Source organism: Portunus trituberculatus, chromosome 23 (genome assembly GCF_017591435.1).
Source record: "Portunus trituberculatus isolate SZX2019 chromosome 23, ASM1759143v1, whole genome shotgun sequence".
Taxonomy (NCBI): Eukaryota; Metazoa; Arthropoda; class Malacostraca; order Decapoda; family Portunidae; genus Portunus; species Portunus trituberculatus.
This window is the reverse complement of record NC_059277.1, coordinates 7,049,289-7,074,769: the sequence shown is the minus strand read 5'-3', so window position 1 is coordinate 7,074,769 and position 25,481 is coordinate 7,049,289. Positions and strand designations below refer to the sequence as shown.

The following is a 25,481-nucleotide window of genomic DNA, read 5'->3' as shown; positions in this document are numbered from 1 at the left end:
AGAAGAAGAAGTAGTAGTAGTAGTAGTAGTAGTAGTAGTAGTAGTAGTAGTAGTAGTAGTAGTAGTAGTAGTAGTAGTAGTAGTAGTAGTAGTAGTAGTAGTAGTAGTAGTAGTAGTAGTAGTAGTAGTAGTAGTAGTAGTAGTAGTAGTAGTAGTAGTAGTAGTAGTAGTAGTAGTAGTAGTAGTAGTAGTAGTAGTAGTTTTCATTGGAAGAGTTGAGCCTAAGGTCCTTCCACATAACTTTGATTCTGCTCCTCTACGTGTCTTCTCTCTCTTTATTCTGTCTTATTAGTGAACAAGTTGACCAACGCCATCACCTCCATATGTGCGTCTTAAGCCTCTTCATTCCCTCACTGACGTCACTCACGTTACTCCTTGCTTCACTCATTCACTGACGCACTCACTCACTCACTCACTCACTCACGCACGCACTCACTCACTCACTCACTCACACAGCCGGTGTTTTCACCACCATCCTGCTTTTCCAAACTCAGCCCAAACTGAACCAAGGTACATTTTTTATTTCATACAGTTTAGGAATGGGGAACAGGAGCAGCCGAACAGTGCGTGTGGAGGCGAGGTTGAGCCTGCTGGGCGAGGGTAGGGTGGACGCCATCAGGATGTCCCGGCCCCGGTCACCGGGCTGCTGCGGCAAGGGGAGGCGCTCCATCGCCTCCTTCACCTTCCCTAAGGGGACCGAGGGGGGGGCAAAGCCCCTCGCGTCGGAGCAGGCGGCCAGTCTGAAGGTGGGCAGACTGGCCGCCAAAGACCCGGAAACACCCATCAGGGTCGAGTGCCTGGCAGGAGACAGGATAGTCTTCTGCCAGGAGATGACCCTGAGAGACCTCCTGGCAGGCGTGAGGCGCACGACGGCGAGGCAGCACGCCGTCTTGTTCCTCTGCCTGGCCAGGGGGCAGGGTGTTCGCGGGGGGCAGGGCTGCCCAGTACTCTTTTGCAATGGCAAAAGAGTGGGCAGCCGACCAGACCCCCCCGTAAAGGCCCAGGCCGCCCTGTCCCCAAGGCGGGGCAGGATGACGGCCCCGCCGAGGCTGGCCTGGTGGGGCCAGCCCGGGACAGGAGGCCTGCTCCACCGAGGCTGGCCTGGTGGGGGCCAGCCCGGGACAGGAGGCCTGCCCCGCCGAGGCTGGGGGGCCAGCCTGGGACAGGAGGTGCCCCGCCGAGGCTGGGCCAGCCTGGGCAGGAGGCCGGCCCCGCCGAGGCTGGCCAGGTGGTGGCCAGCCCGGGACAGGAGGCCGGCCCCGCTGAGGCTGGCCAGGTGGGGCCAGCCTGGCAGGAGGCCGGCTCCGCTGCGGCTGGCCAGGTGGGGCCAGCCCGGAGCCGGACGGCCTGGGCCTGTGGGTCTCGGTCCCCAGCCCGGGAGAAGGGCAGGAGGGGAAGGAGGACAGGAGCGCCAAAAGCCCCGCGGTGGACGAGGGAGCAGGGCTCGTCCACCGCACAGTGGGGAAGGGAGAGACTAACCCTTCCCCACCGCCGCAGCGGGAACCCTGTAGGTCAGGAGGACTGGCCAGGGGAGGGTCGGGGGAGGCAGGCTGTCCCTTGATCTGTTGGACAGCCTGCTCTCCATTGGGCACACCCTGACCCTGATCACCCTGGCGTACTCCACCCTGCAGGAGTACTTCCCTGACTGAGCGGGGCAGCCCGCCCCACATGGCACACGGCTGCCCTGTGGGGGAGGGGGGAGGTTAGGTGGGGGGGGGGGGGAGGAAGGCAGCCGGGAGGGGGAGGGAGTGCTGCCTTGGGAGGGGGAGGGGCAGCCAGGCCAGGCCTGGAAGGCCCAAAGGGAGGGCGGGTGGGAGGGCCTTCCCGGGCCAGGCCAAAAGGCTGCCCCCTGGGGAGGGAGGAGGGAGGGGTGGCCCAGGCCAGGCCAGAGGCTGCCCTGGGAGGGAGGAGGAGGGTGGCCCAGGCCTGGCCAGAGGCTGCCCCAAGGGAGGGAGGAGGGAGGGGTGGCCCAGGCCAGGCCAAGAGGCTGCCCCGTGGGAGGGAGGAGGGAGGGGTGGCCCAGGCCTGGCCAGAGGGCTGCCCCAAGGGAGGGAGGAGGGAGGGGTGGCCCAGGCCAGGCCAGAGGGCTGCCCTGGGAGGGAGGAGGGAAGGGTGGCCCAGGCCAGGCCAGAGGGCTGCCCCAAGGGAGGGAGGAGGGAGGGGTGGCCCAGGCCAGGCCAGAGGGCTGCCCCAAGGGAGGGAGGAGGGAAGGGTGGCCCAGGCCAGGCCAGAGGGCTGCCCCAAGGGAGGGAGGAGGGAGGGGTGGCCCAGGCCAGGCCAGAGGGCTGCCCCAAGGGAGGGAGGAGGGAGGGGTGGCCCAGGCCAGGCCAGAGGGCTGCCCCAAGGGAGGGAGGAGGGAAGGGTGGCCCAGGCCAGGCCAGAGGGCTGCCCCAAGGGAGGGAGGAGGAGGGTGGCCAGGCCAGGCCAGAGGGCTGCCCCAAGGGAGGGAGGAGGGAGGGGCGGTCCAGGTCTGGCCAGAGGCTGCCCCAAGGGAGGGAGGACGGAGGGGTGGTCCAGGCCAGGCCAGAAGGCTGCTCCGTGGGAGGGAGGACGGAGGGGTGGCTCAGGCCAGGCCAAGAGGCTGCCCCAAGTGTGGAAGGAGGGAGGGGTGGCCCAGGCCTGGCCAAGAGGCTGCTCCGTGGGAGGGAGGAGGGAGGGGTGGCCCGGGCCAGGACAAGAGGCTGCCCTAAGGGTGGGAGGAGGGAAGGGTGGCCCAGGCCAGGCAGAGGGCTGCCCTGCAGGAGGGAAGTGAAGGACAGCAATGCAGAATGGTCCCTCCCCACCTCTTACCTCTCTCTGTGGCATGAGTCGTGGTATTTGAAGCGTTTTTCATGATTCCTTTTAATGTTGGAATGATACTTGATGTGTTGCTGAAGGGAGCATTCAAGTATAGAGAGGTTGCCCACAAAAGGTACTTGAGCCTTCCATCTCCTGAATCTCATGTACTTTATATTTCTGCCCGGAATCATGCCAAGTCTGTTCTTCAACTTGCTAAACACTCCTTCAAAAGTCAAAATCTTTCAAACTCCATTCCAGTTCAGAGGCAGTTATTTATTTATTTTTTATTTATAATGTGGGCTTTTTCACGGGAATTTATGGGTCAAAGGGGATACTTTTTGGGGCACCTCCTATCTCAAAGCCCACTGCTAGGAAACCGCAGCCCGAGTGAGGAAGCCCAACCTACACTCGGACCGTGGACAGGATTCGAACCCGTGCTTCGAGATCCCTCGGACCCCAAAGCACGCGTGGTTCCACTGTACCACGGCGGCCATTTCAGTTCACAGTCACTCATTTTTCAGCCAACCTTCATCCACCTCAACAGCACAACAGTCAGAATTCTAGCTGTCTTTTTTCCAGACTCATATCATCCCACATTCAGCCATTTCCAGACAATTCTGAGCTATTTCCAGCAATATATACAAGGAAACTCAGGTCATTTCCAGCATTTCCAGATAATTTGTTCCATATTTAGCAGCAGCAGCAGCAGCAGCAGCAGCAGCAGCAGCAGCAGTAGTAGTAGTAGTAGTAGTAGTAGTAGTAGTAGTAGTAGTAGTAGTAGTAGTAGTAGTAGTAGTAGTAGTAGTAGTAAGTAGTAATAATAATAATAATAATAATAATAATAATAATAATAATAATAATAATAATAATAACAACAACAATAATAATAATAATAATAATAATAATAATAATAATAATAATAATAATAATAATAATAATAATAATAATAGAGCAGCAGCAGCAGCAGCAGCAGCAGTAGCAGTAGTAGTAGTAGTAGTAGTAGTAACAACAACAACAACAACAACAACAACAACAACAACAACAACAACAACAATAATAATAATAATAATAATAATAATAATAATAATAATAATAATAATAATAATAGCAGCAGCAGCAGCAGCAGCAGCAGCAGCAGCAGTAGTAGTAGTAGTAGTAGTAGTAGTAGTAGTAGTAGTAGTAGTAGTAGTAGTAGTAGTAGTAGTAGTAGTAGTAGTAATAATAATAATAATAATAATAATAACAACAACAACAACAACAACAACAACAACAACAACAACAACAACAACAACAACAACAACAACAACAACAACAACAACAACAACAACAATAATAATAATAATAATAATAATAATAATAATAATAATAATAATAGGACAGCTAAAATTTGATTGCTTCCAGACACACTTCATCGTGCATTCAGTCATTTCCAGGCAATTTCAGTCAATACCCAGTCATTTCCTTAGCATTTCCGACCATATCCAGTAATTTCCAGCCATTTCGCCCTATAATTCATCAACTTTCAGCTGTACAATTGTCAGATTTCACCTTTTCCTGACACGTTTGTATCGCATATTCACTAGTTTCTAAGATTTTTCGTTATTAATAGTTACTTGAATTCATTATTTTCATTTTTTCTATCACTTATTTCAATCCTTAATAATCAACTTCCAGCTATAAATTTGCCAGATTTCAACTTCTGATCGCATATTCACGAGTCTCTAAGATTTTTTTCATCATTAACACCTACTTAAGTTCACAATCCAATCATTTGTTTACCTGTTTCAATTTACAATTATCAACTTCCAGCTATACATTTGTAAGATTTCACCTTTTCCAGACGCGTTTTCATCGCATATTCACTAATTTTTCAGACTTTTCGTCATTACCACCTACTTAAGTTTACAATCCAATCACTCTTCGTCTATTTTAATCCACAATCATCACCTAAACTTCCTACTTCCAGGTAAAAGGGGGACATCCAGAACTATCGTTTCCAGGGCATAATTTTTCATTCCTTGGGTTTTTCGTATATTCACTAATTTCTAAGACTCTTTTCGACATTAATAGCTACTTAAGTTCACAATCAAGTCACTTTTCATCTATTTCAACCACAATTATCAACTTTCAGCGACACAATTGTCAGATTTCACCTTTTCCAGACACATTTTAAACGCATATTGACTACTTTCTAAGATTTTATAGTCATTAACAGCTACTTAAGTTCACAATCATCATTCTTTTTTTTCTTTAACCTATTTCACTGCACAATTATCAACTTCCAGCTATATATTTGTCAGATTTCACCTTTTCCAGACACGTTTTTATAGCAGATTCACTAATTTTAAGACTCTTTGCGTCATTAACACCTACTCAAGTTCACAATCCAGTCACTCTTCATCTACTTCAATCCAAAATCATCAACTAAACTTCCTACTTCCAGGCAAAAGGGGAACGTCCAGAACTAAGTCATTTCCTGGGGACACATTTTTTTTTCATCCCCGGCCACACATTCAGTCATTTCCAGGCAGTTTCCAGCTCATGTTCCAGTAATATCCGGGGACCACTCAGTTAATATTCACCAGTTTACTCTCTCCTTCAGCCGTTTAATAATCCCTTGGCATTCCTCACCTGAACCATTTCCAGTGGCGTCCAGACTCACATTAAACCCTTGCTGAGTGAAGGAAAAAGTGAAAAGAGCTTATCTAATTGCACCTCTAGAGCGGAACCTTTACCTGAACGATGGAAGGAAGGAAGGAGGAAAGAAAAAGAGGAAGGAAGGAAGGAACGAAGGAAGGAAGGAAGGAAGGAAGGAAGGAAGGAAAGAAGACAAAAGAAAAAAAGAAAAAAAGAAAGGAAGGAAGGAAGGAAGGAAGGAAGGAAGGAAGGAAGGAAGGAAGGAAGGAAGGAATAAAGCAAAGATCGATGGATGACTGAAAGGAAGGAAAGAACGATACAATGAAAGGAGGAAAATATGACAAACCGACAAGAGAGAGAGAGAGAGAGAGAGAGAGAGAGAGAGAGAGAGAGAGAGAGAGAGAGAGAGAGAGAGAGAGAGAGAGAGAGAGAGAGAGAGAGAGAGAGAGAGAGAGAGAGAGAGAGAGAGAGAGAGAGAGAGAGAGAGAGAGAGAGAGCAAGGAAAATAGGAAGGAAAGAAGGAGGAAGGAAAACAAGAGACGTAGATGAAAAATACAACTAGGAGAGAAAATGAAAAGCAAAAAAATAGAGGAACAAGAAAGAAAAACAGAAATAAAAGAAAAAAAAGGAAGGAAGAAGAAACTTAGAGAGAGAGAGAGAGAGAGAGAGAGAGAGAGAGAGAGAGAGAGAGAGAGAGAGAGAGAGAGAGAGAGAGAGAGAGAGAGAGAGAATATTGGTCAAACCTGTATATGCATAAAAACAAGATTCATTCACCTTTTTTATCTTCTTTTCCAGAGGTGAGAAATATATTGCGTGTTTCAACCTCGTAAAAATGAGAAAAACAAGAAAAAATTGGAAAAAAGCAAGCGTTTCCCTTAGATTTAAAGACGAGAGAGAGAGAGAGAGAGAGAGAGAGAGAGAGAGAGAGAGAGAGAGAGAGAGAGAGAGAGAGAGAGAGAGAGAGAGAGAGAGAGAGAGAGAGAGAGAGAGAGAGAGAGAGAGAGAGAGAGAGAGAGAGAGAGAGAGAGAGAGAGAGAGAGAGAGAGAGAGAGAGAGAGAGAGAGACTGCACTGACAAAGCAAGACTTACAGATTGACAGGAAGAATAGATTCGACTGCACTAAACACTTAGACAGACAGACAGACAGACAGACAGACGGACAGACATACGAGTGACAGGCGGAAACAGAGACCAAGAGAGATAGCTGGATGAACAAAGAAAGATAAAAAAAAAAAAACAGGAGATAAAGAACAAGACATGGGCAGATAGACAGACCGAGAAACAGGAACAGACAAACGAACAAACATTTCACACACACACACACACACACACACACACACACACACACACACACACACACACACACACACACACACACACACACACACACACACACACACACACACACACACACACACACACACACACACACTAGATAGTCACACCATTAAGCCCTTCAGTACTGGGACGCATTTTTCGCCTTGAGTTTTGGGTGTGATTAGACCATTTTATTTACATTAGGAAGGGTCTATGGAGGTCAGAAGATTAATGGCCACAGTCTTCACTATTTTAATACCCCACATGAGTTTCCGATGCTGAAGAAAATCGTCAAATAGTAAAGAGAATGATTATGGAAACGCGTCATGGTACTGAAGGGGTTAAAGACTGACGTGGTTCAATGCTCAATGTTCAGTGACACTCGATGATGTTGTAATAAAGGAAGAGAAACCAAAACAAAACAAGCCAAGCCAAAGCAAAACGAAAGGAAACAAAACTTGAACAACATCAGTGGCCTTTAAATGTCGTGTTTTGTGAAATCAACCCCTGCAGTGCCATGACACGTTTCACATTCATTCTGCTTACTATTTGGTGATTTAGTCAACTTCAAAAACTTATGCAGGGATTAAAATAGTGAAGACTGGCCATTAATCTTCTGACCTCCATAGACCCTTCTAAATGTAAACAAAATCGTCTAATTATACCGAAAGTCGTGGTAAAAATGCGTTCCAGTACTGAAGGGGTTAAAATAGTGAAGACTGTAGCCATTAATCTTCTGACCTCCATAGACCTTTGTTAATGTCAGAAAAATCGTTTAATTATACTCAAACTCATCATAAAAATGCATCCCAGTACTGAAGGGGTTAAAAGCGAATGACGACACGTATAGCCAATCACGAGGTAAAATAAATCAAAACTAGTTACAGAAATGAGTAAATAAAGATAAAAACTCGTACAATAACCTTTGAAAGAAATAATTATAAGACCAACCCCATGTATGCTTGTCTGGCTGTGTGTCTGTCTGTCTGTATGTATATATGTATGCATCCTCCCCCCCACAACGACACACACACCCCAGTACATGAAAAGATCAATCTCTCACCTGAGTGTGGCTGGAAGAAGAGAGGGAGGAAGGGGAGGAGGGATGGGGAGTGAAGTTCTGCATTGGTGTTGTTGTAGGTGGTGGTGGTGGTGGTGGTGGTGGTGGTCTGAAAAAAAATTAAGAATATGAGAAAATTGCTATCCTTATCATTATCATTAAAAAAACATCAATAAAAACAACAAAAAATCCTTGAGTCTTGTGTCCGAGAAAAGTTCCTAAGAGAGCATGGATTCCCTTGAACCCTTCAGTACCATGGCGCGTTTTTCATATTCACTCTGCTTACTATTTGGTGATTTCATACAGCTTCACAAACTTATGTGGGGATTAAAATAGTGAAGACTGTGGCCACTAATCTTGTAACCTCCACAGAACCACTAATCTAATGCCAATAAAATAGTCTAATCGTACACAAATCTCAATCTAAAAATGTGTCACAGTATTGAAGGGGTTAGAAAAGAAAACGGAACACCAGATGGACCAACACACACACACACACACACACACACACACACACACACACACACACACACACACACACACACACACACCACAGCAACACAGCCAAGTCATTAATCACACAATCAGCATCGCAATAGGTCGCCGGGGGGGTGTAGGTGGTAATTAACTAGTAACTAATCAATCAGTGTCTGGCGGCGCATCAATCACTACCTTTCCATAACACCTGCCCAGTCCTGCGTTCTAATCTTGCCCTTCTTTTTTCCTCCTGCCCTTTGTGATGTTACTAATCTAACCTAACCTAACCTTACCTAAATTAACCTATCCTAACCTTACTTAATCTAACCTAACCTAATCTTACCTTACCTTATCTAACTTTTAACCTAACCTAACCTAACCCAACACAAACCTTATCAAATCTAAACTAACCTAACCTAAGCTAACCTATTTTCTTTTCTTCTCTCTCTCTCTCTCCTACTTGGCGATTTTACACAGCTTAAGAAACATATGTTGGGATTAGAACTGTAAAGACTCTGGCCATTAATCTTCAGACCTCCATAGACCCTTCCTAATGCAAATTGTTTCATCACACACAAACATCAAGGTACACATGCGTCTCAGTATTGAAGGTGTTAGGGCCTTGCCGTGTCCCTAACAACGTACTAAGCAACCCCAGGGACTCTAGTGTTTGGCAGAGGGGCAAAAACCACAGATCAAGGTGTGTGTGTGTGTGTGTGTGTGTGTGTGTGTGTGTGTGTGTGTGTGTGTGTGTGTGTGTGTGTGTGTGTGTGTGTGTGTGTGTGTGTGTGTGTGTGTGTGTGTGTGTGTGTGTGTGTGTGTGTGTGTGTGTGTGTGTGCGTGTGAAGGGGGAGAGGGGGCTGCCTCGTGCATGCTGACAGAATTCAGTCTTTCCTTCCGGTTTGCGGGTGTTGCTTTTCTCTCTCTCTCTCTCTCTCTCTCTCTCTCTCTCTCTCTCTCTCTCTCTCTACTTCTACTACTTATATTGTACCTCTTACTTCTACGTATATTTTTCCTACTACTACTGCTATCACTACTACTACTACTATTACTCCCATCACCACTGCCATTACCCCTTTCTTACTACTATTACTATAATTACCACCACTACTCTCAATACTTCTGCCACTACCAACTTCCGCACGTGCTCGTCTTAAAAAAAACTAATACGTTCCGAGAAGCGCAACACGAAGGTATCAGGGGCTCCAGGCCACTGAACCCCCGCCTACCGCTACGACTACAGCTGCTACTACTATTGCTACTACTACTACTATTACTGCTACTGCTGCTGTTACTACTGCTACTACTACTACTGCTGTTATTAGTACTGTCACTACTACTACTGCTATTACTACTACTACCACTACTACTACTACTACTACTACTACTACTACTACCACCACCACCACTACTACTACTACTACTACTACTACTACTACTACTACTACTACTACTACTGCTGCTGCTGCTAATAATAATAACACCATAATAATCTTAAATCTGAGACAATGGCTTTTTTCCTATAAGACCACAGTGCCATGGTAACAATAACGATACTTTTTATACGTGACACAATATAGGGTCTGTTCTGTTGATGCGTTTTTTGTCAATTAGTGAAAAGAATGATTAGCGAGACTTCAAATAGTTTTCTGCTTAATTTGTATTCTTCTATTAACTTCCTTCCTTCCTTCCTTCCTTCTTTCATCTTCTTCCTATTATGTTTACTAGACGTGTGGCTATCTAATGTATTTGTAAAGCTAACTTCTATCGGATTACCTAAGACTTAAGTAAATCTAGAAAAATATATATCCTTTTCTTCTTCCTCCTCCTACTCCTCCTCCTCCTCGTCTTCCTCTTCCAATCTCTTACTTTACTTTCCTGAACCGCTTCCCCTTTCCCTCCTCCGTTCTCCTCCACCCTCCCTCATTTCTCTCCGTAAATCCTTAGCCTTCCTCTTACTTCTGTTTCACCTCCACTCTCTCTCTCTCTCTCTCTCTCTCTCTCTCTCTCTCTCTCTCTGTGTGTGTGTGTGTGTGTGTGTGTGTGTGTGTGTGTGTGTGTGTGTGTGTGTGAAATATTGCGTTGTATTTTTACGTAAATCAAGGTTTAGAAGAATTTACAACACACGCAATCTTCCATTAGTGATTGTGTGCGTTTTTGTCTCGTTGTTGTTGTTGTTGTTGTTGTTTATCTTTATTTTTGTTATTACTATTATTTTATTTTTCTTTCGTATTCCTCCATCTGTGTGAATGGTCTTTTCTCTCTCGCTTTTCCCTCTTCCCTTTTCTATTAATTTCTTTGTTGTGTTATTCCTATTTGGAAACCTTTCTAATCAGTTTCTCTCTCTCTCTCTCTCTCTCTCTCTCTCTCTCTCTCTCTCTCTCTCTCTCTCTCCCCGTTGTTTTGGTGCATTCAAATCAATCAATCAACTCTCTCTCTCTCTCTCTCTCTCTCTCTCTCTCTCTCTCATCCCCCGTATCTTTGCTTTAATCCTCTCTCTCTCTCTCTCTCTCTCTCTCTCTCTCTCTCTCATCCCCCGTATCTTTGCTTTAATCGTCTCCATGCACATCAGAGCACGTGTGACTATTGGTAGGAGGAGACCAGGCTCTACCACACACACACACACACACACACACACACACACACACACACACACACGGAATCAAACACAACTTGAACGTAAATCACACAACATCACGCTAATCACAACATTCCACTGAACTCCCGCCGATACACTCACAACAAACTCGTCAAATTCGCCTCCAAACAAATCCTTGCTTTTGATCACTGGCTTGTATTCTCAGACACTACTGCGCTTCGCCTCCACTCTTTCAAAAGGCTTTCCTTAAATTGACACGAGTTTGTAAGGTGTTTTTACAGTTTTACAGACAGAGTGACTAGATTTCTGCATTATTAACAGGAGAAACACTCTTGAAAACCCCGCTAATCATTTCTGCGGCTTTGAAAAATAGTCATGGTGATAGAGAAGAACGTTTTAAAGCATGTTTTTTTTTTACGGTTCTAGAGGCAGAGTGACAAGATTATTATTAAGAGAAGAAACACTCTTGAAAACCTCGCTAAACATCTCTGCGGCCTTGGAAAACAGTCGTGGTGAGAGAGCAAAGCGTTTCAGAATACGGATCAATGTAGAGTCACGAGGCAGGCTGACGCGACGCAGGGAGACGAGAGAGTAAACACGCGGTGAATAGTGATTGATGAGAGCGCTGGAGGCAATTCCCGACTGACCTCTTACTTATAACACCGAGCTCTTCCTTATTTTCATTCCCACCACTAACACTTCAGTCCTTATTCGTGTCCCAAAGTTAAGTACTGGGACACATTTTTACCTTGAGATTTGCGTACGATTAGACCATTTTATTGATATCAGGAAGGGTCTATGGAGGTCAGAAGATTAATGGCCACAGTCTTCAATATTTCAATCCCCCCACATGAGTATCCGAAGCTGCATAAAATCACCAAATACTAAGTAGAATGAATATGGAAACGCGTCATGGTACTGAATGGGTTAATCCGTATTCAGAAACGCTTTGTTGTCTCCCCACAACTGTTTTCCAAGCCCACAGAGATGATTAACGAGGTTTTCAAGAGTGTTTCTCCGGTTAACGATGTAGAAATCTTGTCACTCTGCCTCTAGAACCGTAAAAACACCTTAAAAAACTCGTGTAAATTTAAATAAAGTCTTTTGAAAAAGTGGAGGTGAAGCGCAGAAGTGTTTAAGAATACGAGTCAAAGAGAGTATACCTTTCGTGGGTAGAGGAGCAAATTATAACGTCACGAAAAACGAAAAAAAGAACACGAAGAAAGAACGCAAAACTGGAGACATGTGGATGGTTCACGGAAGAGTGTACACATTCCAGATTCTCAGAAATAGACGATAAAAAGGTAGAAATAAAAGGTAGATGTGTGATAAACGGATAGAAAAAGAGTGTGCATTTAAAGATAGCAAAAACAAAGGACATAAAAGAAAAAACTAAACAAAAGGTAGATGTGAGGTATAAGATAAGGACAGGAAAAAGTGTATATTTTAAGATAGCAAAAACAAAACAAATAAAAACAAAACAAGGTAAACGTGTGGTATAAGGATAGGAAAGTGTGTACATTTTAAAATAGTATAAAACAGAAAAGAAAAAGGTAAAAAAAAACAAAAGGTAGATGTGTAGTATACGGATAGAAAAGAGTGTCTACATTTTAAAATAGCAAAAAAAAAAAAAAAAAAAAAGGAAAGACAGGTAAAAAAAAAACAAAAGGTAGATCTGTGGTGCAAGGATAGAAAAGAGTGTACACTTTAAAATTCCAAAAAGACAAAGGAAAAAAAAAACGAAAAAAAAAACAGTATAAGGATAAAAAAAAAAAAGTGTACATTTTAAATTCACAAAAAAAAAAAAAAGGAAAGGAAAAGAAATGTGAGGTTTAAGTAGAAGAAAAGTAACTATGAGAACACCAAAATCACAAAAACAAACGAAAAAAAAAAAAAAAATACAAATGACATCCTTACACACCTCAGATGCTTAATCGTACCTGCTTAATTCCCCACCACACAAACAAGCATCGTAACATCACTCACCCTGTCAAGCTGCACCCATCCATTATTAATGCCCAACACCTTGGCCCCTTCCCCTTCCCTCCCCATCCAACCTGCAACCCCCTGCCCTCCCTGTTATTGTCACGTCCCTTGTTAAGCCTCCAGTGGCCAGAGGAAGGGAAGGGAAGGGAAGGGAAGGGAAGGGAAACGAAGGGAAGGGCGAGAAGAGAAGAGAAGAGAAGAGAAGAGAAGGAAAGGAAGAGAAGAGAAGGGAAGGGAAGGGAAGGGAAGGGAAGGGAAGGGAAGGGGAAAGGGTGCTTAAAGGGGAAGTGAAAGGAGGAAAGGTTGTCTAGAGAAGGAAGTGGGATATACATGGGAAGGAAAGAGGATTTTAAAGAGAGGGTGTTTAAAAGGATGGGGTTTGTAAATGGGGTGTTCAAGGGGGAAGGAAAGGGGATTTGTAAATAAGGAAGGGGATTTAAAGGAAAAGGAAGAGAGTTTTAAAGGAGGAAGGGGATTAAAGGGAAAAGAAGGGAGTTTAAAGGGAGGAAGGGAATTTAAAGGGAAAGGAATAGGGTTTTAAAGGACGAAGGGTATTTAAAGGAAGGATAAGATGGCTTTAAAAGAGAAGAGTATGGATTAAAAGGTGAAAGAGTGTGGATTTAAGAGAGGAGTGTGGGAGTGTGGTGTGGGTTGTTAGTGAAGGTGTGAGTCTGAAGGGAAAGAAGTGAGTGTGTTTTAAGGGGAAGGGGAAGAAGTGGGTGTGTTTTTAGGGGAAAGGGAAGAAGTGGGTGTGTTTTAAGGGGAAGGGGAAGAATCTGATGTTTGTGTTGTACAGTAGCTACCATCTGCTTTTACCAATACTTCTTTCATCCAACAAGTGTCTTTCTGGTGTAATATGAGTCTTTCTTAGTCACTTAGGATTAACATATGTCTATGATAAAGTGGTGGTGGAAAGGTTGAGTTTTATCTGTGAAGGTCATTGGTTACAGAAAACGTCACTATTTTGAGGGTGACTTTTGTATACTATTTTCTTCTCCATCCACTCTGCCCAACTAGCTCTATACATCTTCCTACGTACTGCACGACCCACATTTCCTTTTATCTCAAATGAATCTCGCTCAGAATTTTATGTCGCTCCTCTCCATTCCACAAATTCTGTCCCATTTTCACTGAAGAATGTAGTCCACACTGTCATTGGTCAAACTGTGTGTGTGTGTGTGTGTGTGTGTGTGTGTGTGTGTATAGTATTACATCAGTATTCAGTCTGACACATCTGAAGGCAAAGTTCCATCTCTTATACTATATTTCTAGTGGTATCACATACGTTTGTTGATTTCAAAGTAAATGTAAGGAAATAAAAATTTATTGCATAAAATGAGACTATTGAATGGAATTTATAAAATGCAGCATACAATTTTCAAGAGTATTCCAGTATTGGAAGTTCTGGCAAGCAGACTGACTTCCCTTAAAGACTTCATTCCAATACTCAACACAACCTTTCCATACATAACTATATCTCCTGATAGGATAGACATGTATATGCACATGTCATCTCTATAGCACCATCTCATTCATGCTTCATCATGTTTGTCTATATGAAAACTGCACATTTTATAACTAACAACTAACTTTTCATATCATACATTATTATAAGGTTGAGCAACTTCTATAAGTGATGAGATAGGTTTTCTAGAAGGTATAGATATCTAGTGCCTCATTTCTCTCTCTATAGCTGTGTTAAGTACTGTCACTATAACTTCAGCAATCTTCCTTCAACCTCACACTGCCTAAAGCTCTCAATTATTGTGTTTGTTTTCTTATTTTTCACTCTATAGTATTCTCTTAAAGATACTAGTGTTCTCTCACATTATCTATTATTCCTCAGACCAAGAAAATGAGATCTACAAAAACTGCTATGTTACACTGCATACAAGTTAAGAGAAAAAGAAAATAATGAATAAAAGCACAAATTGAAGATGATCATGGCATTACACTGGCTGCAGAGACAATGTACTTACCACTACTCCCACAATCTACTCTCAGCTCACCCATCACTACTTGTCAAACTACTGGACATACCTGAGTTCCTTCTGAGGCAAGTAAGTACCTGCAGGGCTACCCTGACAGCCTCATCCACAGCTAAGTGGGCATCTAACCTTCTGCTAAGCTATCTCACTCTGGAAAATGCAACACATACACTTTTATATCATCTATAATATGCACAGCCACAATACCTGCTGTTCATGATAACCATTAATGACACAACCTGTGAAATCTTGCACACACCACTTCAGTAAGTAGATGGATGCATTATCACATCAATCCACCATGATTCACTTACTCCTGCACCTCTACTGACAGGAAACAATGAGTATATAAATGTATTCTTCCTAGATGATGTCATGGTTCACATCATAGCACTCAAAACAGTAAAGCCAAGGCTGCATGATATATTGAACAAAGTAGCACATGAAGAACACCTAACCTGATAACATAAAACAGGTAACTGGTCAGAAACATGATGCAGTATTACAAGGTACTAAACTGAACACTTCATCAAACTCTCTCAGTGCAGAGCTTTGTACTAGTAGTATTACATCACATGGCAGATCAACACCTCACCATCTCCTGTACACCAACACACCAGGGAATCCTCTTTAGCTGAATGCCACAGGAAGACTGGTTTGAATTATCAAAATGATCTGAATGAAGTCATTCAACTTTCATTATACAGTACTTGCAAAAAGGAAGACAGTACTTAATTTACAAAACCTGGACAAAGAAATGCATGCCACTTAAAAGTTATTATATTTCCTATTTATCATATGTTCTCAAAATACTGAGTTTGGGCACAAAAATTTAGTAATTTACTTCTACAAAATCTGTGGATATTGATGGTTCAGTGTAGAGGATTCACCAGCATGATGTAATGGTGAGGTACATACGGAACACAACCTAAGCAGCACCTTGTAATTGCTTGAACTCCTGAATCCACTTGGTGATGTGTGCCTTCTCCAGGCGGCGCGCCTCCACTACTGAGAGTGGGTCGGCAGGGTTGGCACTGCGAAGGTCCAGGTGGTGAGCACCTTCCGGGATGATGACCGACACAACACTCTCACTCACATTCCACAGCACGCCGCCAGTTGACCATGGATCCAACAGCCCATTGCTGGCGGGATCAAATGTATCAGGTTAAGAGAAAGATTAACCCACAAGACAACTCTATTCTGGATGTTATGGTATTATTAGGCACACTATTTTATTCATATAAGAAGGATGATTATCAGAGAAGAAATCATCCATGACTACAAACACTTGAGCAAAAACGTTGAATAAAATCATAATGAAGGTGACATGATATTAATTTACTCAAAAAAAAGATGTTAAGTAAATAAAATGAATAAAGAAAAGTAACAGAAAATATATAGCATTCACATAATTCTGAGCTGCTAACTGCACAAACCAATGATAAAAAAAAAAAAATTTATATATATATATATATATATATATATATATATATATATATATATATATATATATATATATATATATATATACCACTCATATACTTTCCTTTAAATAAAAGTAAATAAATATGAATAAATAGAAAAGATTAAGAAATAATCATCTCCTAAGTTTAAAAGCACAGATCCCAAGGGACAAACACTAGTAGGGCACCTGAACACAATGTTGCTGGCTGCCTTGAAGGACCAGCCGCCATACATGAGCGGGACCATGTAGGTGCGAGGCGTCACACCCCACGTCTTTTGGCAATTGGCAGTGTAAGCCTGGAAGTCCCAAGGAGCAGGCTCAAAGAAGTCCTTTACACCATCATAACAGAATGGCATCACCATCTCTGTGCAGGACTGTCATCACCACACCACCACACAGCAGCAGGAGAAGGAAGGATGGTGTCAGGATACAGTGATGATGAAGGAATGTATAGTGCCTAATATACACAACACATCACATTAACAAGGGAAGGAAGACACCATGCTTTTTTATGCTAAGGTTTGGATTGACAGAATAATAAAATGAAAAGAGAAGTGTACTGCAAAAACAATGAAAAGTGTTCCTTGTGATGGTGTTGAGGTAATTCTAAATGAGTATTAGCTATTTCATATAAAATATTTTGCAAATGTTAACATAATGATGGCAAGGTATAGTGATGTTGGCAGTCATTGGTAGTCTTCTTCCTAAAAAATACACATAACTTCTCAGGCCAGAAATATTCACAAGCAATCAAAAGTATATAAGTTAGAACTCTTATTAGCATAAAGGTGATGGACATGGAGAGAGGGAGAGAATGAGTACATTTTGAATACATCAATGAACCAGTAATAGTCTCACTTTCAGTAATTTTATATAATCTTCCATACTACTCTTAAAAACATCAATTCATTTTTTTTGTAGAATACTAATGAATTCCCAAAATACTGTCCTTGGCAATTTGATGACAGTGACTTATTAACAATTCACCTGGAAGTCCCAGCCTTGGTCATCAAGACGCACATCAGCCTGCTGACCAGCGTCAAGACACTTGCTTTCTCCAGTGTAGTTGAAATAAACAGTGAGGCCGGCAAACAGTTCCTCCAGCAGGGCCTTACCATCATGGCTTGAGTCTGTCAGGTGACTACACACCACCTGATCACATGTTACAGGTCAATTAACCAGTTACACTCAATTCCAATGAGTTTTGTATTTTTTCTCACTCTCAGGTCTTCTGAACTGTTGATAAACTCATAATATTAGACAACTTAACTCTGGAGGCAAAGTGACTTTTGACCAAGACAATACTAGACACTGAATAAACCATATCATGTACAGTGCTGAAATAATGGGTTACATTTGTAATTACTGAGATACTTTTCATTCACTTGCATCCAAGTAAACATTCACAAAATTTTCAGATGTCTACAAGAATATTTTTATCTTACTTCTGTGTAGTCTTTAACAATGAGGAAAAGTGAAAACCATAGTAAAAAAAATACCTTCACTGGATACGCAGGCAAAGGAGCAAGGAAGTTTGCTGGGTAAGGATAGTCCACCATGGCCAGGTTGGTCCACACATCCATGAGGTAAGCCTTCAGGGTGTCCACATCAGCTGTGCTTTTAAGTGGCTTGCACAGCTTCCATGTCTTAGAGAGCCAAGCCAATCCTTCATCTGTGAAAACAGTTCATGACTCACTCTGAACTGGTCACTGATGTTCAACTCACTAATCATCATGTACTGTTCAAATCCTGAACTTATAACTCAGTGATTTGAAAATTTCCACTGATATCAATATAATAAAAAAAGCAGCCACATATAAGAGTACCAATGACTGTTATGGACATTACCAACACCTTACCATTGGCAGTAATGGAATTGATTGCTCCCCATGATTTTCGAATCACTTCAGCACAAGAAGCTGATGCGTTGGCAAAATCTTCTGTCACCTTTTGTCCAAATTTATCACAAGGAGTAAAGTCCGTGAACTGCCGCACAGGAGCTGATGCTGCAATGGCCCTGGAGAACACAAGGAAAACTTTGAGAACATTCCTCTTACTCTTGTGGAACATATGTGTGTATTTAGCCTTGTCTTAACTACTAACATAGGAGGTACAAGTGACTTGCTTACACATTGTTTTTTGTATGAATTCAGTTTAACAAAAGATAAATACAAATCAAAATGTGCGTTAATAAAGATTAAAGCTTTCAAAATGTAGTGATTTGAGTAATGACATTATAAAGAGCTAAAAGGAATCAACCTAGAACATTACAGAGTACTACCACAGACTCACCCCTGCACAATGTGAGGATACTTGATCCGGAACCAAGCAGCCAGCATCCCTCCATAGGAGCCTCCAAACACAATCACAGGACTGGTCTGGGCTCCTTCAATGACAAACCTCAGATAGGAGAGCAAGGCCACATAGTCCTCCAGTGCCTGCTCTGAGGTCAGGTAGCCCGAGTACTTTGGTACCTAAAATGTGCTACAAGTCAAAACAATGCTGTGGCCTAAACATCTTTTGATTATAGATTGGGGAAAGAAAAATCATCCTCAAGATATGAGTAACAAGTCCATTGCATGTTTCCCAAAAATCCCTAAAAGAGGATGACCAAGACTCAATAAAGCCGAGTTGCCTTGACAGAAACCATACTGGTGATCAGATAGAAGATTGTGAAGTGATAGATGTTTAAACAATCTCCCTGTTGAGGATAGATGAAAAATTTTAAACAGACAGGAAATTAAAGAAATAGGACAGTAGTATGAGGGATTATAATGGTCATCCTGAAAAATTTCTAGTGCTAATGATCACCTATTGAAACTGAGGAGATTCCATCAACAGAAACTTACAGTGAGTGATCTGTTTCCATAAGGCTCTGAGATTCCATAATACCTGTGTTCACCAAACACAATCATTGCTTTGAATTCTGGTGCAATGTCCCACATGAAACCCTGAAAAGAAAAATGCAATAAGAACAACAGAAGACAACTGCAGACAAAACTTTGGTAAACATGAGCAAGAAGACACAAAAGAATCCATAACAGAGAGAGAGAGAGAGAGAGAGAGAGAGAGAGAGAGAGAGAGAGAGAGAGAGAGAGAGAGAGAGAGAGAGAGAGAGAGAGAGAGAGAGAGAGAGAGAGAGAGAGAGAGAGAGAGAGAGAGAGAGAGAGAGAGAGAATCTTTAAGTACTCTATGAAACATAAAAGATGATCGACTGCATCAAATATACAGACAAATTTCCTCTATCTTGTGATCCTATATTTGAATATACATTTTCTAGGTGAAACAAATAATTTTTTAATGCTTTCCAGAAAAAACTTCCAAGTTGAAGCACATTTACCTTCACCAGAGCTCATTGTATCAAGTGACATTGCAATGTATTGAGCATTTTTAATAGAATATATTATATTGACCTTTTTTTTTCATATAAGTGGCTTAACATCTTGGTGGTTTGCTCATTCTACTAAAAAGATATCTTGTGCCATAAGCTTTACTTTATTGGATAATAAAAAAAAAAACAATAATCCTAAGATTAGAAAAAATGCACTTAAGATAAGGAACGCAGCAGGAATCAATTACAAGATATAACCATTACTTTCCCTATGCACCGCTCACCGTGTTCTCAGCAAATAGAGTGATGTCCCCTTCATTCCCAGCATAAAAGAAAATAGGCCCGCCATTCTTGTCCCAGTGTTCGTCATTGATCAAGAAGCGCTGCAGGAAGGTGTCGTCATTGGCAAAGCTGAAATGGTCCACCTGCAACAGTGGTGAGTGTCAATGTGAAAACAAAAACATGCAAAACCTTACAGTGTGTAGCAACATCAATAATAAAGTTCTAATGGAGTATCAGGATAAAATTAACCAAAATAATATTAATTCATACATAAATTAGTAATGGTTTCTAAGACTACACTTAAGCATACCAGACCAAAAAACAAGGCTGAAAAGGCAAGCCATCTCCTCAATGGTGCAAATCTTTCCAGGAACATTTACAGGTAATCCCACTTAATATAGGCTAACTATCATTTATTTAATGGGATCCAAGAGGCAGTGTCCTTGTCTGTGGCTTATAGATATTAGTAAGCTGCCCTGGTGGGGAGGCTGCACCTTCTTGGACTCCCTAGCATGCCCACAGTAGCCCTACACCCCTGAAACACCACAATGCGCCACCCCAGGATAGGCTTTTCCCAAAGGAGGGTGCAACGACTTCGGCAAACTTTACCACAATAAATAAGAAAGAAGGCACTTTGTAGCAACATACACATAGGGAATGAAAGACTAAGCATATCACGTGATCCTTGATGGTGGTGCCGCTGCCCACCTGCCATGCCACCTGACCTGCCCCCCTCAGGACCCTGTCACCGCCGCCCCCTCAGTGCTGAATGATGGCCGTGGCCTTACCCTCTGTGTCATGAAGTAGGTCTTGTACTTGTAGGCATAGCAGGGCACCAGCACCAGCACCAGCATCAGGCACCAGAAAGCACCTAGCAACATCCTCCCTGCCATCCTGTTGCCGTCCTCTGAGTGTCCCGTGACTTGTCTGACTCACTGTTGATGTTGACAGCTTGACTTGCCGCCCGGCACAGTTGCCAACTCACAGTTACGAGAGAGAGAGAGAGAGAGAGAGAGGTAGTGAAGACTGGCCATTAATCTTCTGCTCACCTTTCCTAATGTCAATAAAATGGTCTAATCACGCCCAAACTCGCATTTTTATATTCATTCTAGTTACTATTTGGTGATTTTACGCAGCTTCAGATATAGTGAAGACTGTGGCCATCAATCTTCTGATCTCCATACACCCACGGCGGCCTTTCTAATGTCAATAAAATGATCTAATCACACCCAAAAAACTCAAGGTAAAAATATGTCCCAATATATTTCCTAATGTACATGGACTGGCTGGCTTTCTTCAATAAAAGTATAAAGGAAATACAGAAGCAGGCAGGGAGCTCAGGAGTATACCAGAGAAAGCCAATGATATTAATGCAACCCCTCACCCCACAACACCCAACACACTCTTGCCACCATCCATTCATGCCAGTTTGTTAGTATTTGCATGTCTGTGTGAAGACAGACAGACAAACATATTTATTTATATGTTGATAGATAGGTAAATAGACAGATAGATATGTAAAAAGAAAGATGGATATGTAAATAAATTCGTAGATAGATAATAACTTATATAGATATGCATGACAAGATGTATATATTCCTTTACTTATTATCAATTCACCTTGGTATATATAATCATATATCAAGAATAAAGGCGATAAAAATACAAAATGAAAGAAATATCATAGTCTGCCTTTCAAAGCTCTCGCTCTTTTTCTTTTCTTTTCCCGCGTGATATGAAAACACTCCCTGTAAAAATAGAAGCTGTTTAACATTTATTACTTTGACAAATAACCATAGATGAACACGATAACGAAAGGAAAGATGTCACAATAACTAATAAATCGATATGTGAAGTTTGTGCAAGTGTAGTAAATTAATAATATATTTAATAAGTTATCATAGACATTTATACTAAGGACGGTCATCACTGACACACCTATGGCTACCTGCTTCTTGGATCCGGCCCCGGGTCAACCGCGAGCGCCAGTTGTGTAGGTGGTGGCGGTGGTGATGGTGGTGTGTCCTGTCTTGCCCCCCACACACACACACACACACACACACACACACACACACAGTGGATATTCCCTGCAATGTTTACTGTTTAGCACCACCAAGCAGTGAGTGAACCAGCAGTACAATCCGCCAATGCATTACCACCTTCACTACAACCATCCACAGTGCCCTCCGTTCATTTCTGTAAAGTATGTTTAAGGTTATTCATTTATTTTTAGGTTTGTTTTACATGTGAGAGTGAAAACAGTTAGAATTATACCCAGATGTTGAAAAAGGAGATTGATAAAATGAGTAGTAAATAGCCAAATTGTCAATATTACCAGATTTTATCTGCTTCCTTCACTTACTGTAAGCCAAACATGTGTCACAATGCAGCCACTAGTCTAGTATTTCAAATCCCGCGGTCAATTATTCCCGATATATCTTTATTTTGTTGTGATGAGATAATAAAGGCAACATATGGAGCCAGCGCCGCGGTTGTTCCCGCCTTCCAGTCCCCGGATGTTGCCAACCCCCCAAACCCCTCCCCAAACATCCCATGGGTTCCAATACTTTTTTCATATATTTCCTAACGATAATATTACGCTTCTATGGTATGTTTTTATGGTTTTTATAAATACTATGTTGTGTTTGAAGTGTGTTCAGCGACTGTGTTCGTTAAATATGTGGCGTTTAGTGGTGTTTTATGGCGTATATAAGTGTCTTTTCAACGGTCAAAAACTTTCATTTCCCATCCTGGGTTTTTATTTCAAGTTCTAACTAGACCTTTATGGTACCAAAGAATCACCTAAGCTCTTTTAAGGGTGAAATCAACCCATTGAGTCAAATATGTGAACTCTGAAATGGTGCTTAGTCCGGTTAAGCGTAAGTTTTATATTTTCTATTTTATCTATTTACGTTTTTGGTTCACGATATAATTCGTTGTAGAATGCCTCAAAAGAAAGCTCAGACGTTGTAAAGTGTGTTAAAATACTCGTCAAGTGAAACTGGCTGGACTTTACAATAGTTTTTAATGAGTTTCTATTTTAATGTTTTTATTTTATAAAATTAAGTTTCATTCGTTCACTTCTGGTTCTAGCTTACCACTGAATGCCAAAGAAGAGAGTTCATATTGTCTAATATTTTTTTAAAGAAATATTAAGTCGAAATGGATAGATGTTATAGGCGTTTTATAAGTGAATATGTTTTTATAATCTATAACATAGTTAATTTACACAATTACTTAAAACTAGTTAGGAAGGAGATGTTATGATGATGTGGATATTGGTTAAAGTTTCTTTACAGTCATAAAATGTCAAGCATTCAGCCGTGGCTTCGTTTTTTCTATTGGTCATTTTTTAAATTATTTACGTAATTTATACGAGTCACCACTGTTCCCGCGCATTCTGATGACGTCATAGCCCAGGTGGTGACTCCTCATAGCCCCGGGCTGGTGTCCCTCCTTCCCAACCGCCCAGTTCGTCAGTATTTTGCATAATATCTAGTGATTTCTACGTTTTTTGGTATGCTTCTTGGCTCTGATGTATAGATGATAGTAGTAGAAGGAAGAAGAGAGGAGAAATAAGGAGGATAAAGAGTAAAGAAGGAGAAAAGGAGGAGAAAGAGGAGCAACAACTAAGTCACTTCCTCAATATTTTGTTTAATATCTTTTTTTCTCTAAGTGTTGTGATGTTATTCTAAGATCAGACGTGTAAATGGAAGCAATAGAAGGAAGAAAAAGAGAAACAAAGGAGAAGGAGGAAGAAAGAACGGGAAAAGGAAGCAGAAGAGGATGGGAATTCAAACCGCAACATTTAGGTAAGTTTCCCTTGTAATCTTATCATTCTTTATAATTATTATTTTAAGGTGTATATTTTGGGTATTTTAAGTGTATTTGGCAGTGTTGCAGGGTGTCTTGGGTGTTATAAGTGTGTTATGGGCACGCTTTGTGTGTGTTATATGTATTTAGGTATAATTTTACGTATCTTGAGTGTGGTATGTCAGTATTTGGGTGTGTTTGAGTTGTGTTTGGGGGCATTTTGAGGGGTTATAATGTATTTTGGGTCAGTTTTGAAGTGCAATAATGCTTAATTTATTCATTTATTTAAAACTAGTTTGGGTGGATATGTTTTCATGTTGTGGATATTAGTTACAGTGTCTATCAAATCATAAAATATGAACCATTCGGCAGTGGCTTCGTTTTTTATGTAAATCTATATTTTTTATTATTATAGTTTTCTTAATTTAGCTTAGTCACCGCTTTTTCCACTCACCCAGATGACGTCACAACCAAAATGATGACTCTTTCCACCACATCCACCACTACCACCGCCACCACATCCATCACCACCACCACCACCACTTAAAAGAGCGGTAACCAGCTGGAAATGCCAAACGGGCTTATAACTCGTTGTAATGTTAGCCAAGATACAGGAGGCGTTTCTTAGCATTATTTTGACAAGATGAAATGGAAATGTATTAGTGATGGACATACTCGTGGTGGCAGCGAGTAAAGAACATGGGTGTGGTGAGAGAAGAGACGATTGAAGAAAAGTTGAGGAAAGGTGGGAGAGAGGCCGGGAGGGGGAACAAGGAAGGGCAGATGTGGAGGATATAACTAGAGAAGGAGGGTAGAGGTGATTTTGAGGGAAAAGCCGGCAGATTCTGTGTTCGAAAGGGATCGAAAATTATATAAACTTCATTATACACCTTTTCCTCATCATGTTATCGCGTTATGAGCACGCAGACCTTCATATTTTCAAGGTGCTATGAAGTTATGAGGTTCATAGAGGACGTCAATGAGGTGTAGAGGTGTTAGCCAGCGTGTCAGATGAGAATTCGAAGAGATACAGAAGTTAACTCGTTGATGTAATGCAGGGCTAAGGTTTAGTCAACGATGGGACATGATGCCATGGGTGCGAGTTGTGAGTGACGGACCTCGAGTGCGGAGCTTGTATGTTGTGTTGTGGTTCTGCGTACGTGCGGGAGTGCTTTTTTTGAGTGTTAGTTCGCGTTCTTCACCTCATTATCTTCACGCATCTTTTTAGGTAAGCAGTAAGAGTCGTTGGGTAATTGAATGATATTTGATGGTTATTTTGATTGTTGCAGTATCATTTATATGTAAAATTACTTTAAATTACTAAATCTTTTCTCTTCCTCAGGTGAGTACACCTTAACCAAGCACCACGACGAGGGAAAGGCGACGCTGCAGCTACCCTTCGTAAAGCTAAGGAAGAACGTTGTTTCCTAGGGCGATAGGCGGCTAGGCGTGGATGGCGACTAACAATGCTTCCCTTTCAGGTACTCTTAATGGTTACAGACTATATCCCTTGCAGAGTAATGGCCTTGTTAGTGAAGCAGTGACGGTACAAGGTGACTAGGGCTGGTGGAAAATTGCAGTGCTGATCCTGAAGTGGTGCTTTAGGTGAGTGCCTACAAGTAATGGTGGTTCTCTAACCCTTTCCCTTCCAGGTGGTAATTACAGGTAACTCAGGTGCTAATAACTTTCACTTGCAGGTGTTGTAACTCGTGGTGCGTACAGGTAACTCGAGCTTAGATGCTAATCAC

At 42.0% G+C, this 25,481-nt stretch overlaps 3 protein-coding genes and 1 long non-coding RNA gene across 4 annotated transcripts in view; 1 reads left to right on the top strand and 3 right to left on the bottom strand.

Annotated features, from left to right (window-relative positions):
- The window catches only part of LOC123507616 (proline-rich extensin-like protein EPR1), a 40,017-nt gene extending 39,401 nt beyond the window's left edge, over window positions 1–616 (bottom strand). Inside the window, exon 1 of the mRNA XM_045260631.1 lies at window positions 531–616. Within this exon, the coding sequence (XP_045116566.1) occupies window positions 531–616 (86 nt within the window). The remainder of the gene's footprint in view (window positions 1–530) is intronic.
- Window positions 617–635: 19 nt separating this feature from the next.
- Window positions 636–1,670, bottom strand: LOC123507615 (basic proline-rich protein-like). The gene has a single exon (XM_045260629.1). It carries the CDS (start codon window positions 1,668–1,670, stop codon window positions 636–638), a length of 1,035 nt encoding a protein of 344 aa, XP_045116564.1.
- A 12,492-nt stretch (window positions 1,671–14,162) lies between these two features.
- On the bottom strand, window positions 14,163–20,902 carry LOC123507741 (lysosomal Pro-X carboxypeptidase-like). The gene is made up of 9 exons (XM_045260901.1): window positions 20,709–20,902; window positions 19,923–20,063; window positions 19,157–19,258; window positions 18,600–18,781; window positions 18,167–18,324; window positions 17,807–17,979; window positions 17,295–17,459; window positions 16,494–16,681; window positions 14,163–15,984 (listed from the first exon to the last, which is right to left on the bottom strand). The coding sequence occupies exons 1-9, from the start codon at window positions 20,811–20,813 to the stop codon at window positions 15,771–15,773; spliced, it is 1,428 nt and encodes a 475-aa protein (XP_045116836.1). The 5' UTR covers window positions 20,814–20,902; the 3' UTR covers window positions 14,163–15,770.
- A 2,537-nt stretch (window positions 20,903–23,439) lies between these two features.
- LOC123507768 lies at window positions 23,440–25,427 on the top strand. The gene is made up of 3 exons (XR_006675752.1): window positions 23,440–23,732; window positions 24,192–24,961; window positions 25,250–25,427. It is a non-coding gene; the product is annotated as an uncharacterized LOC123507768 (long non-coding RNA).
- Window positions 25,428–25,481: the final 54 nt, after the last annotated feature.

Excerpts from the sequence above, each read along its gene's own strand:
- LOC123507741 (XM_045260901.1), bottom strand. The coding sequence starts at position 20,813 with ATGGCAGGGAGGATGTTGCTAGGTGCTTTCTGGTGCCTGATGCTGGTG. Across the intron at positions 18,782-19,156 it reads ATGGAAACAGATCACTCACT|GTACCAAAGTACTCGGGCTA; the intron begins GTAAGTTTCTGT and ends AGCACATTTTAG. Across the intron at positions 15,985-16,493 it reads GCCAGCAACATTGTGTTCAG|CAATGGGCTGTTGGATCCAT; the intron begins GTGCCCTACTAG and ends TGATCCCGCCAG.
- LOC123507615 (XM_045260629.1), bottom strand. The coding sequence starts at position 1,670 with ATGTGGGGCGGGCTGCCCCGCTCAGTCAGGGAAGTACTCCTGCAGGGT.